The sequence below is a fragment of the Homalodisca vitripennis genome, unplaced genomic scaffold (genome assembly GCF_021130785.1).
Source record: "Homalodisca vitripennis isolate AUS2020 unplaced genomic scaffold, UT_GWSS_2.1 ScUCBcl_5228;HRSCAF=11866, whole genome shotgun sequence".
Taxonomy (NCBI): Eukaryota; Metazoa; Arthropoda; class Insecta; order Hemiptera; family Cicadellidae; genus Homalodisca; species Homalodisca vitripennis.
The window spans coordinates 1258-15380 of NW_025781378.1; the positions used below are offsets into that span (position 1 = coordinate 1258).

Consider the following 14123-nt stretch of genomic DNA (forward strand, 5'->3'; position numbering starts at 1 on the left):
TTCTTCAATGATAACAAAATTGCTTGCTCTAATAACATTTATAGAGCTTCGTGGTAGGTTGTTCATGAAGAATTCTGTACTTGATCTCAATGCAAGCAAGGTCTGGGCAGAGATTTTAAAACCTGATGCTAATGGTTTCAATAACACATTTTCAGACATTTTAAAATCTCCTGACCGAGAAATACCACACACAAACTATCAGCAGTTCCTGATATCAGCAACTATGCCTGGGACAAATTTAAATCTGAGGATATTTTCTGTGCCATAAAAACCTGACAAATTAAAAAAACAGGCAATATTTTTGGCTTGACTCCTGTAGTTGTGAAGTCAATAGCAGATCTTATGGATAAGCCTCTTTCTTACATGATCAAGTTACGTTTCAGAAGTGGAGTGTTTCCATCAATTTTAAAAAGCAGCTAAGATAACTCACATTCCCATGAAAGGTCAAATGGTATCTTACAATGACCTTTGTCCAATATACATTCTTCAGGAAGCACAGGAGCTGGCCAAAACTCTGGATAAAATCCTGTCACAGCAAATTATGACAATCTTTAGAGACTTACGGATTAATCCCATCCAAAGCAGTAATGGGTTCCAAAAGGAGAATGAAAGTTATGGATCTTTTCAAGGATGTATTAAAGAGAATTGAAGAACATAATACAGTGTCATTGAACTTATTTGACCTGTCTAAAGCTTTTAACCTCATTCCTCATGACTTGCTGCTTAATAAGCTGGAGTACTATGGATTCTCAAACGTTTTGCTGTTGTTGATCCAAGACTATCTCAAGGATTGGACACAGGTGGTGGAATATGATGGAAATATATCTAAATAAGTCTGTATAATAGGTGTAAAGCAAGGCTCAGTTCTGGGATCCATTTTGTTTGTCATGTTTATCAATGACCTTCCAAATTACCTTGAGTAAAAAAACATGGCGTCTTATCTGTTTACTGAGACATAACCTTTTACACACAAACTAACTGTGCTATCCAGCAAAACAGAATCGATCTGGCAATTGAAACAAGTGACTGGTGTTCTAATAATGGCCTTAAATTAAACTGTTACAAGACCCAAAGATTGACGTTCACAAAGACTGTCTCTGTTTACCATAAAATAAATTTCCTGGGAGTTTATATTAACAACAAACTATCTTGGAGGGGCCACATTTCAGAACTAGCCAAGAAACTTTCAACCACAAACATCCTTTATAGATTATCATCGTTTACCACTAACAACATCTTGAGAATGGTTTACTTTGCCTGTTTCTTCAGCAGAATGTCCTACTATATAATCACTATAGGGATCATCTCCTCATCTTGAAACTATATTCAAGATACAGAAAACTGCCATCCGTATAATCTGTGGGTTGTGTTATAGGAGATTGTAGAGACTACTTCAAGAATGTTGCAACCCTAACTACCTCCTCTTTATGTACACTAACTCTCCAGTAAAGGATCGACTGGATTCCCTTCCTACCAGAAGTAATGTACACAGCTGCAACACCCTTAGGTGACAAGATGTGGACATTGGTCACTGCAATCTCATGAAAACTAAATCTTGTGATCCTGATTAAATTGGCATCCAGCTCTTCAACCACCTACCATCAGAGTTAAGGGGATTGTCAAAAAAACCGTTTCAGATTGATTTTGTGAAGGACCCAAAAAAGTCTTTATTCTATTAAAGATTTCTTTAAATTTAAATTTGTCCTTTAATTGTACTCTGTGTTTGAAAGTTATAACTTACAAGTTAACTTGTAAAATTGTGTACTATTAATTAAGGACTAGTGTACTGCCTTTGGCTACACAATACAAATCTATTCTATGATAAACGTCTTAATATTTAAATGGTGATTATGTAAAAAGATAGGCTAAGAACTTACATTTACAATACAATTTTTAACACATTTAAAATTTATTTTGACTTTGATAATTTTGCAAATAATGTCCGTTACCTCATATAAAATAAAAAGTAACGTGTTAAATATAATCATGTTTGAGTTTCTAATAAGCCAAACAATTGGAAACTTACTTGATAGAGGCACAAAGAATGCAGTAGTGAAGGAGTTCCAATGCTTGGCAGTTTTTAGTCCAGTGCCTCTGAAGTCATCACTGACGATGTGCATGTGTAGTTGCATCATAGTTGGCTTTGCATGGAATCCCCACCTGAAATAAAACGAAAATAAATGTACTGAATAATAAATGGGTTTTAAAATGAGGAAACATAATAAATGAGTGTATATACAGATCAGAAAAATCTGATCTTGCTACTTACATTTAAACATCCAACTATTTATCCATGACTTTATCAATATGTTTATATCCCTCCGAAAAGGAATAAACCAAAATAGTCTTCCCTTCCTCAAAAGTGGAACATTGAGTCCTGAGAGTGCTCCCATTAGGTTTAAGCACAGTGACATTTCTTTACCTTCTTGTCCTCATAACAATGATGTATTATTAACACACTCCTGAATTTTTACTCTAGAACATAATTTCCTATAATCACGTATGGTTTTTATGACTAGCTCAATAAAAATTATATTAAACAGTAAATTATGCACTTGAAACTTGCCACATTTGTTTAACTGTTTTAGAACAAGAAAAACGGTTTCAATTTTTTATGGTTCACACTTTGACTACTTTTTCTGATTGATGTACTTAAGAAGACAAAGGGAAAATCCGAACATTTTTATAAATCATTGTGAGTGTAGTATTAAAACACACACACACACACATCTATATATATATATATATATATATATATATATATAATCCTATTATTCACAATAAAACTGTACAATAGAGCATTATTTAATAATTATTTGATTGAATAAAAAATTTTAAAAAGCTTTGACTCTTTTTTGTTTGTTTACTGTTAGTGTATTAGAAAAAAAGAAACATTTTTGTTTCCTACTTTATTTTCTATAAGAGTATAACATTTTATGTTTATTAGTTGGAAAATAATGATTTAAAAATAACTATACACAAATACACAACACAATCGCCTGTCTGACAACACAGTTGGCGGGAGATGATGCGACAGCTGTTACACAATTTGAAAAAGAAGTAAATAACATCTTGTACTACATGACAACATAATAATATTCTTAGAAAAGTCATTAAACATATGTTAGCACAGAGAATCATGATTTTATGATGTTTTGTAACTCATCAACATTAAACAAAAAAAGGGTTATGGATAGTAGACCACCTTTTATGGCAAGATTAATGTTGAATATGGTATAGTCGTTAAGATGAACTATGTAGGCTATATATAGCCCACTCATCCTAAAAGGTTTTTTTTTTTGTTCTCTTAGGACAAGAAGCTTATAAATTGCTCTTAGTGACTATAAGAACCTTTGCGCTGCTTCCGGAGTGACAGGATATTCAGGATGGGTAAGGTTAGGGAGTAGGTGCCGCCTCCTATCGAGATCCATGAGGAAGAATTAGGGTACTACATCTCAAAGTCATCCCGGAAGAAGGAGAGGCCAGCTCTGAACCAGCCTCTCCAGTCAAAGTAGGCAGGGGGTGGCACACTCTTGTTGAGGTTAACAAGAACCCCTGAGGTAAGGGAACAAACCCCACCAACTCCAACAGTCATCTTCCACAGTAGACTAAACTTATCGAATTATTGCCCATGAACCCCCAGGAAATCTCAACATTTTGCGGTTAGTGTTGTGTGCCGCTCTGGACATCCGTAAGGTTGCTCAGATTGAAGTGGCACATCGGATTTTGCTGTGCCCAGTGGTGGGTTCAACTGGTAGGTTGACCAGCCAGAAGTGATCCCTGCTGGGTACCCTCCTAAAAGGGTTAATTAGTAGGTAAACTACTGTCCATTATTTTAAAATTAGTCTGTTTTGTTTCAAAATAGTGGCCAAGTACTCACAATATTTTTATTAACTTTCCATTATATAATCGTGCAAATGCAATATCTCGATTTTTTAAATCAAATTAAGCGATTATTTAATTGATTATACAGGTAGGCCATAATATGTTAGTTATGTAACATAATTCCTGTTATAACATTAATGGTTATGAGCACCAAATCAATAAAATATTATACATTAGTAAGGAGATTCTTTTTAGTTTAAACTATTTGAGTTTGGAACTAAAGAAGGATTCAACTAGACATATTTGTTTTGGGTAAATTCATGTAATGGCCACTTCTTTAGTTTAAAAATACATTAGTTTCTTTAATTAATCTTGTATTTCGTATTAATCAGTATTTATAGTTTAATAATAGTGGCTAGTGTTTTCTTTAGAATTACCCTTTGTTCTATTTGTATTATTTATCATGCATTAAGCGATGCTATCATAAGCAAGCTTTTGGTGTAGAGGTATTTTTCTGCTACTGCCATGGAAAAAGACCATGTCATGGAGTTGGGTTCAATGAAGAAAGAAAGATAAGTAATGAAAGAACAAGCCTATAACGACCATATGGAGACAACATTTTAATTCCTTTCACACTCTATGAATGGGTAGTTGAAAATTTATCTGGAATTAATTTTACCTTCTCCCAAAAATGTTTTTTTCCAAAAACAACCCCCCTACTACTGCCTATATACTATAACTTTCCATTGTCAGATCACGGACAATCTAGCATGTGATATGAAGTGGCATAAGTATCGATCAGAAATGCCCCTGGCCATCAGTGCGAGCTTCGATGGCAACCACTCTGCACTTCTGGCGAAAAAGGAAAAATATCCTTACCTATATAGCCTATTAACAAATAGTAGATGGGGACAGAGTGGGATCCTTCTTGTCAATATCGCTTACTGTTGGAAGGCACAAAACAAGAACTAATTGTCACAATGACGTGTAATCTCTATGCTGTAAGTAAAATAAAGTCTCTTCTTTCTAATAATGTAGTATCTTCAAAAAATAGAGGCCTCCAGATAATGCCAAAGTATCCTCGTCTTTTGCCACTCCTCCATTAAGTTCAAATTAACTATAGTTCTAATTTGGTAATCAAATGGGTTGATATAAATAGTTGTGGGTAGAGTACAATAAGCAGACCCAGTTTTTTATATCAAGTAGTATAATCATTGATACTTAATATTCGTATATCAAATATGAGTCTATCATATCAACATTCCCATATTCATAATAACAATCATATTTGAAATTAAAATAGTACACATAGTGACAATCCCATAAATAATAAAGGTGCTATAACGATGAAACAAGCAACAAGAACTGGAAATAGAAAAGTCATAAATAATAACGAAATGATAACAATGAAACAAACATGTATAACAGAAAATACAAAAAAACAGTTTCGCTTATCGTATTCTACCCATAGCTGTAACTACAAATAATGTTTATTAATAGGCTATCAACATAAAACCAAATCCACTTTTCATACTCTACTACCCTATATAGGCCTAAATAAAATTTGGCTAGGCCTTAACATTTAATATACTTACCAGAAAGTTCTTCCATGAAAACCTCGGATAAATTGCTCCGTTACTAACTCAATGTGATGAATAAGTGGAATATGAGAAGAAGTTAGAGATTTTAAATTATCAATCCTACCTTGTGGCAAAACAAGAAAATGAAATTCAGATTTGGGGAATTTATCTCGAATTATCACTATCAAATTATCTCGGAACACAATTAGATTCGGATCTTGCATTGCATTGTACAAATTGTATTGCCAATGCGTCATGTTTTGAGGCTGCAATCAATTGTAAAACTGCATACAAGTAAAATATTAACGGTATAATTAAAACTATGCTAAGCCCAAATTTAACCTTAAATTTAAATGACACGTACAAATTCAAGTATTGTTTCAATTTTTTAATAATACAAATCATGATAAAATACAATGCCTGTGCATTGTTAATTTGAACTACTAAAATGCAGGAACATAATATAGAATGTCCATAACTCTTAACTCACTTCAAATCGTGTTTTTTTATCAACTATGTCTGCCTGTATACATTAGATTTGGATAATAGGCTACTAATAATAGTAATAAATCCATTACTCGTGTCGTGTTTTACCTCTTCAGTGATAGTGATAAACGAATAGACTAGGATTAGTGATTGGAGAATCGAATACAGAACCGAATAGTATTCGAATATTCACATATTTGAATTCATCAAAATGAATATATATATATATATATATATATATATATATATATATATATATATATATATATATATATATATACATATATATACACGAATACAGCTCTTGAATATTATTAGGATAATGAAATATATATATACCAATGATGAATCTCCCCTTAATTGTTCTTTTAATAGTCCAGATATATATATATATATATATATATATATATATATATATATATATATATATATATATATATATACACACACACACTCGCGCGCGCGCGCGCGCGCCCACTTATTTATATATGTGGCTTATTAAAAGAATAATTAAGGGGAGATTCATAATTTATAATAACTAATTAAAAATGTTCAAACTTGACAAAATGTATCATTTTACAAATATTCTATTAATAAATACATTTGTAAACAATAAAGACAAAACTGGATGTTTATTTCATTTTGTTATGTAAAAGTAAATTATGGTTGAGGTGTTTGGCTTTCATCTATTTCTACGATCATTGGTGACAAAATCTGCAGTAGAAAAGAATTTTTCAGACAGAACTGAAGTAGCAAGCAAACAAATATATTTTGCCCGAATTTCATAGATTATGGATATGACATGTTTGTAGTAGGCACGAAAAGGCAAAGAACTTTCCCCACCTTTTTTGCAGGGCAATTCCAAATAACCATGAAACAACGTATTACGGGAAGGAAGTGACTAGTCTAGACGTATCTGTTAGAAATACTTAACGCAGATAAAATATTCGTATTCTATCTATACGAGAAACATTGATTTCAATGATAGTGCATGTCACGCCATGAAATTTGGCTGAGCATGAGCGACTAGGCCTAGTACATACCGAAAGCAACCGGTAATAGCAACGCAACGGCAACTTGAGTTGCCAATGAATAACACACGCAGTTTAGTGGGACTGTGTATACCAAAGTGACTGTGACGTGACGGTGATTCAACGGTCACCTGACTGAGCAACGCAAGTCACGATATGCTGTAAACTCAAGTCACCAGTTGCGCAGTTGCTCTTGTGAAGTGCAGACCGTACGTAACTATGGCTGCTGAACAACTAGAAAATGTTAAATTTACACAGTTCATTGAACAGTTTGATTGTTTGTATGACCATTGCAACAAATCATACAGTAACATAGTGGTGACAGACAAAGTTTGGCAAGCTGTGGCAGATGAGTTTTAAACTCACAGGTAAGATAAAAATATAAGCAATTTGTTAATTTCTATAAACATTTTAATACAGTTTTTTTATTCTTGATAAGCATATAAAATAAGCATATACAGTATTTTGCCTAAAACTGTTATTTACAAGTTTATTAATTACTACTGGAAATCACACCCATCAAAAATGTGTAAAACAAAATCTTGCACTGGGTGATATGTAGGTATCGATTGCCACGTTTCAACTTGTAAAAATAGTGTTCACTGGAGCTTAGATGGCTTAGTCCCACTGGTACGGTATTGGGTTAGATTCAACGAAATAACGTGCGATTTTGTCTCTTATTAAGTAGCTCTGCTTTCTTGAGCGACGTAAGTTGTCGACACATGTTAGGCGTGGCCTAGTGTACTCAAATTACTCAGGACAGCTTGCTATCCCGTCTCTTGCTTTGATAAAGTTGTGCAGCACACATACAGCTTGAACACTTTTTTTTAAGTTACCAGGTTTGCACTGTATTGCTTTTTTCCAACACTCTAAACCATGCTTATCATACCAAACGCGCACTCTACACTTTTACGTCCTCTTGAGAGTCTGTAGTTGAACACTCTTTTTGTATTGTTTAAAACACGTCGCGGGTAAGGTCGCATGAGATTTTAGAGAAGTGGAAATGCTTCATCACCACAGAAAAAGAATGGTACAGGTTCATTACTGACATCATTTGGAAGTACTCTTGGAGGAGGAAAGTCTAGGCTATTTTGTTTTACCCATTTACCCAATGTCGACGAGTGGAAAACTCCTGCATCGTTATTTCTTCCGGGGTATCTACATCAATACTTATAAATGTCCCATCAGCGTCTGCGCAAGCCATCAACACAGTTGAACAAATGCTTATAATCGTAGTAATTTGAACCAGAATGATCAAAGGATATGAAACGAATGTGCTTGCCGTCTATTGACCCTAGGCAGTTAGGCAGATTCCATAATTCTTCATATATTCCATCTATAGTTTCCCATTGATTTCTGTCGGGTACTGGCATGAAAAGAGGTTGTAATGCAGACCAGATAGCTTCGCATGTTTCAGGAACGATTACTGCTATTGTAGATACACATACAGGTGTTGATTCATGAAGTTCTCCCCCCACTTCTACAGCACATTGTACTAGTAAAAATAATGAAAAAATGTTATATAAACATAGGTCCGAAAACGCTTCGTTAGCGAGTTACAGCTAGCGAAAGATTTCGCCTGAATTCCTGGGTAAAAAGTAAAATAAAGCCATACTGAACTTTTGGAAAGGTTAATTAAGTAGAGAAATATTGTGGATTCTTATGTTTTTTTACCTGATAAAGCTAATAAAATAGGTTTCAGAAACTGTACCTGTAGTAGTTTTTGAGGGATTCAGGGTTAAATGCAAAAAAATTGGGGCACCGAAACAATGTTTTTTTTTAAGTTTGATGTACAATAACTTTGTTTAAATTGGTATTAAATACATTAATATCAACAAACATTAATTGTAGAAATTTTAATTCTGAGAAAATTGATATAATCAAAGTCTAAAATAAAAACAGAAATAAGTACCAAAAAATCGATTTTATTCAGTATAATACATTACTAGTTTTAAGCAAAATTAATCAGGTTGGGCCAACCGTACGCACCTTTTATAATAGATGTTCGAAAATGAGGCCATCATTATCAATACATTTTGCAGCACGTTTGTGTATTGCTTTTGTTACGTTTCTTAATTTTTCAGGACTTCCCTGTATCTGCACAGCCGAATCCATAATACGGGCAATTAATTCATCTCGAGAAATTCACTTTTGTCTTGTATACAATGTCTTTCATCCATCCCCAGATGCAATAATCCAATGGATATAGATCTGGTGATCTTGGTGGCCAAGGGTGAGGCCTCTACGACCAATCCAGTGTCCAGGAAATTTGATGATTTAAGTAAGCAGAGTAACGGCACGTGAAAAGTGGGGAGGTGCTCCGTTCATGCTGGAAGTAAAAATTTTGTCTGAGATGTAAAGGAACATTCTCTAACAGCTGCGGCAACTCTTCTTGAAGGAAATGCAAATAGAACTCAGCATTTAGGCGTCCAGGTAATATGAAAGGTCCAATCAGCCGATTGTGCAAAAGGCCACACCAGACATTGACGCTAAATCGGTGTTGAAAGTTCTGTTCCACTACCTCATGTGGATTTTCTTCTGCCCATGAGTGTTCATTGTGCAAGTTATTGACACCATCCCGATGTGAATTGTGCCTCATCTGTAAACAAAATTACGCTTGTAGAGTTGATTATTAATATTCAAAAAGTTGCAAAACTCCAAGCGAAGCGGGGACCATCCCCTAGCTGTAGATGTTGAACCTTTTGTTTATGAAACGGATAAAAATTTGTTTCGATTAAGTGACCTCCACACCGTTTACTGCGAAACTCCTATCCGCCTAGAAATACGTCGTGTACTTACACCTGGACTGCGATGAACAGCATTAATAACAATATCATCATCAAGTTGGACAGCTCGTTCATAATTGGTTCTAGTTACTTGGTAGTGATCCTGTTTCCCGAAGAGTACGAAAAGTTCCTGAAATTGTTTTGGTATCTGGAATCCTCCTATTAGGGTAACGTAAGTTCATATTCTTCTACAGCAGCTCTAGCATTACCATTACAGTAACCCAAAATAAAAAACCATATCAGCGTATTCCTCTGATGTAAAATAAGTAAGGCATTTTTTTCGCTGAATAAACATTTGAATTATAACTCACAGAAAAATTGCATTTAATAACACGATTCACAGAACCCGATCTCCTGATGTAGCTTGCAAAACACCACTAATACACAGTTCTAACGTAAACAGTACAGAATACCATTGTTGATCAGCTGTTATTTCGTGCGTTACCAACTTAGAAATTAATAAAACAAAAAACTGCATTTCGGATGATTAGTAAACAATAATGGGAAAATGTTTGCTTCATTTATTTTCGAACATTCGATGTAAATTTTTATTTAAAAAAAAAAATACAACGTAATAAAAACATGATATTTTTATTTACAAACAAATTTATTTAACAGTTAATCTTGTTTTCCTCAATTTATCTCATCATTAAGGAACAAACATTTTGTTTTTGTTTTATTTTAACTAAATACCGTACGGTATTTCTTTACAGCTAGTAATGTATTATACTGAATAACATCGATTTTTTTGGTACTTATTTCTGTTTGTATTTTAGACTTTGATTATATCAATTTTCTCAGAATTAAATTCTCTACAATTAATGTCTGTTGCGATTTTATGTATTTAATACCAATTTAACAAAGTTATTGTACATCAAACTTAAAAAAAACACTGTTTCGTGCCCCCAATTTTTTGCATTTAACCCTGAATCCCTCAAAAAACTACTACAGGTACAGTTCTGAAACCTATTTTATTAGCTTTATCAGGTAAAAAATTCATAAGAATCCACGATATTTCTTACTTAATTAACCTTTCCAAAAGTTCAGTATGGCTTTATTTTACTCTTTACCCAGGAATTCAGGCGAAATCTTTTCGCTAGCTGTAACTCGCTAACGAAGCATTTTCGGACCTATGTTTATATAACATTTTTTCATTATTTTTACTAGTACAATGTGCTGTAGAAGTGGGGGGGGAGAACTTCATGAATCCACCCTGTATAAAGAAGTCGTAAGCTAGTTGATGATAGCTACATCCCTCACCCAAAAACCTGAAACATTTACAAACATTTGCAGGGCCGGTTGAAGAAGGTTTTTTGGTACATGCGAAACTTGGGTTCGGCGCCAATATAAGGCCAATTCAAACTACTTTTAAAATTCGTCATAGGCCTACTACTTCTTCAGTTAAATATAAATTAATAGCTCATTTTTGTACTATGAAAATTCGCTAATAAAAAATGTGACTAATAAGAGTTCATAATAAGAGTCAACGTGCATTTTCCATAAGCGTTTCCCTTCTATTTTGTTTATTCTATGCTTATATGAAGTTACAGGTTGTTTTGCTTTTTTCAGTGAAGCAATGCAAGGAAAAATGGAAAAATATCAGGACGGTATTTAGAAGACATCTTTTCACAATACCAGTGTCGGGAGCCGGAGGTTCTTCAAAAGAGGACTACTACTTGGCTTATGTGATGCAATATCTTGTGCCTATTTTAAAAGGTAACCCTAAAAACATTGGAAGCAATCTACCACCACCTCCTGAAACTGATCACCAACAACAAACTCTTGTAGAAGAAGAAGAAGAAGAAGCAGCTGATGACAGTATTAATGAAATTGCTGATGAAGTTACAACTGGTTAAGTTACAGCCTCAAGTTCTGGAGGTCGTCAGTTCAAATCCAACCAGTAGCATATACTTTGTGCAAGGCTGATTTTAACTGGCTAGCATATTTAATGTGTTATTGTAATATAAATAAGCAGCAAAAATTTTTATTATCATTTTGACATTTTTCTACAAATTTCTGTAATCAATAAAATAATTTATCTTTCAGTGTAAAACTGACACTTATATAAGTAACAAATAAAGACAGATTATATCTGTGTGCATATGATATTTTTTCGTCTTCCAAATAAAAGTGATATTTAAAATTGGATTTATTTTGTTAACTTTTAATAATGAAAACTGTCTATGACTATAAATCCAAAGACCAAGAAACAAAATATCCTTGTGGAATTTGCCATAAAAATGTCAGGTATGGAGCGTTGGGCTGCAGTGGACAATGCAAAATGTGGTTTCATCTAAAATGTTTGAATTTTGCATACTCGGATGTGAAGAAACTATCAGAGAATGAGAGACGATGTTGGAAATGTCCAAATTGTATAAATATCGTACAAAAACAAAATTTAGAGCTCTGCATTGACCCAGATCTCTCTGAAAGAATAACACAATGCCAAAATGGAGATCAGGATCTTGAAACCTCATTAAATCTTGCAGCTGAGCTAGGAAATGCTCTTCTCCAAGAAAACGAAAATCTAAAACAAGAGCTACACAATGAAAAGTTAAGGAAGTCACAGAATGAAATAGAACTCGAGGATAAACTTAAAGAAACTGAATACAAAGTTGAACAAATAACTACAAAGAACTATGAAAAAAACAAAAGGTTAAAAATGAAATCGATGTTTTAAAAAATAAATTAATAAACTTGGAAAATAAACGTGTAGAGCTAACTACACTTATGAAGCAATGGAGAACGAAATCAGTAAAACATGCAATAATTATAAAAATAAAATTAAAACCATGTCTGACACAATAAGAACATTGGAAAATGAAATGAAAAAAAAATCAGGAAAAAAGTGACAGTTCAATGGTAGACAAGAATGAAAATCTCATAAATAAACTACTGAAAAAAGAAAAAATGTACAAGGAAGAAATTAAAGACCTCAGAGAAATAAATAACAAACTGCACACTGTACAAGCCTCTCAAGAAAAGAATGTTACAGTGGCACAGTCTAACACCGAAAATAATGTATCTGTAGCCCTGTCTCTGCTTGATGGTGAATGGGTCACAGATGATGCTATAACTATTTATTTTGATCTACTTAATACTACTATAGACCAAAGAAAAATCTGTTTGATGCTACCAGCCATTGTACTTATTTTGAAACATTCTGACACCATTGAAAATGTTTTAGAACCTTTAAAATTATATGAAAAATCCTACATATTGATGCCAATAAACGATTCTCATTTTTCCATCGGAGACCCTCTTGTTACAGACAGTAAAGGATCAGGAACACATTGGAGTATGTTACTTTATGCAAGAAAAGAAAAACAATTTTTGTATTTTGACTCTTTGGGTACTTACAACCTCAAAGTAGCTGAAGCAGTGGCAGCGAAATTGCTCTTACGCATTGGTATGACTGAACAAGTGAAAATAAAGCTATGTACAATAACAAAGCAGAACAATTCTTATGATTGCGGATTACATATGCTGCTAGTGGCAGAAATGTTACTGGCTCACATTGCGGACACTGGATCAGTGGATACAGACTTTGAAATTCCAAGATTGTATGAAATTGATGTGTGGACCAAAAGAGCTCAACTTGCTTCAATACTGCACAACACGAGGTCTTCTAGTAATATCAAATGTCTAGCCCCAATAATTCTAAGTTCAGCCAAAACTAAACTGAAAAATAAATTAAATGATAAGATTGTACATAGTGAACCGCAGAATAATGAGATGAACTGTGTTACTCAGAAGTCTCAAGCCTGTCAAGTCAAACAAAAAAATAATGGAAATTGGACACAGGTTAAGAGTGGCAAGAGTGTGAAAACAAACACAAAATTAAATGAATACTCTATAACTCTTACTAACAAATATGAATGTCTCAGAAATGAAGATCAAGAGGAGATTGATACCCAAGAAGTAGAGCCGGAACATTGTAGAGGCAATATTAAACAGTCTAAGTACTATTGGGAAAATCCTACATTTACATATAAAAAAGATAAGCAAAAGGAAGTCAATGCTCTTGTTTTAGGGGACTCTATGCTGAAGCATGTATCAGTGCCAGACGCAGAATTAAAATTCTATCGGGGAGCAACTGCTGAACAGATATGTCAAAGACTTAAAAATGTGAGTACGATTGCAAAAAAACCCGAAAACTGTGGTGCTACATTTTGGTTCAAATGACTTGGATTGTCTTGGAAATTCAGAAGATGTAATGGGAGCTATGTGTAAATTAATTAAAATAGCCAAGAAAACGTTCAGTGGTAAACCAATAATTGTAAATAGTATAATTGCTAGAAGAAATACTCCACAATCCTTGTTGCAAAGAACAAACCAAAATATTAGGTGGGCATGTAAAGAACTTAAAGCAGTCTATTTGGATGTTGGGAAGTACATTAATGACTCCTGCCTTT

At 33.7% G+C, this 14123-nt stretch overlaps 1 protein-coding gene across 1 annotated transcript; it reads right to left on the reverse strand.

Annotated features, from left to right (window-relative positions):
* Positions 1–430: 430 nt before the first annotated feature.
* Positions 431–5867, reverse strand: LOC124373291 (aprataxin-like; the record flags this gene model as incomplete). The annotated part of the gene is made up of 3 exons (XM_046831674.1): positions 5421–5867; positions 2027–2160; positions 431–526 (listed from the first exon to the last, which is right to left on the reverse strand). Coding segments are annotated over exons 1-3 (472 nt in total), but the record flags the coding sequence as incomplete, so codon positions are not given.
* Between the last annotated feature and the right edge of the window lie 8256 nt (positions 5868–14123).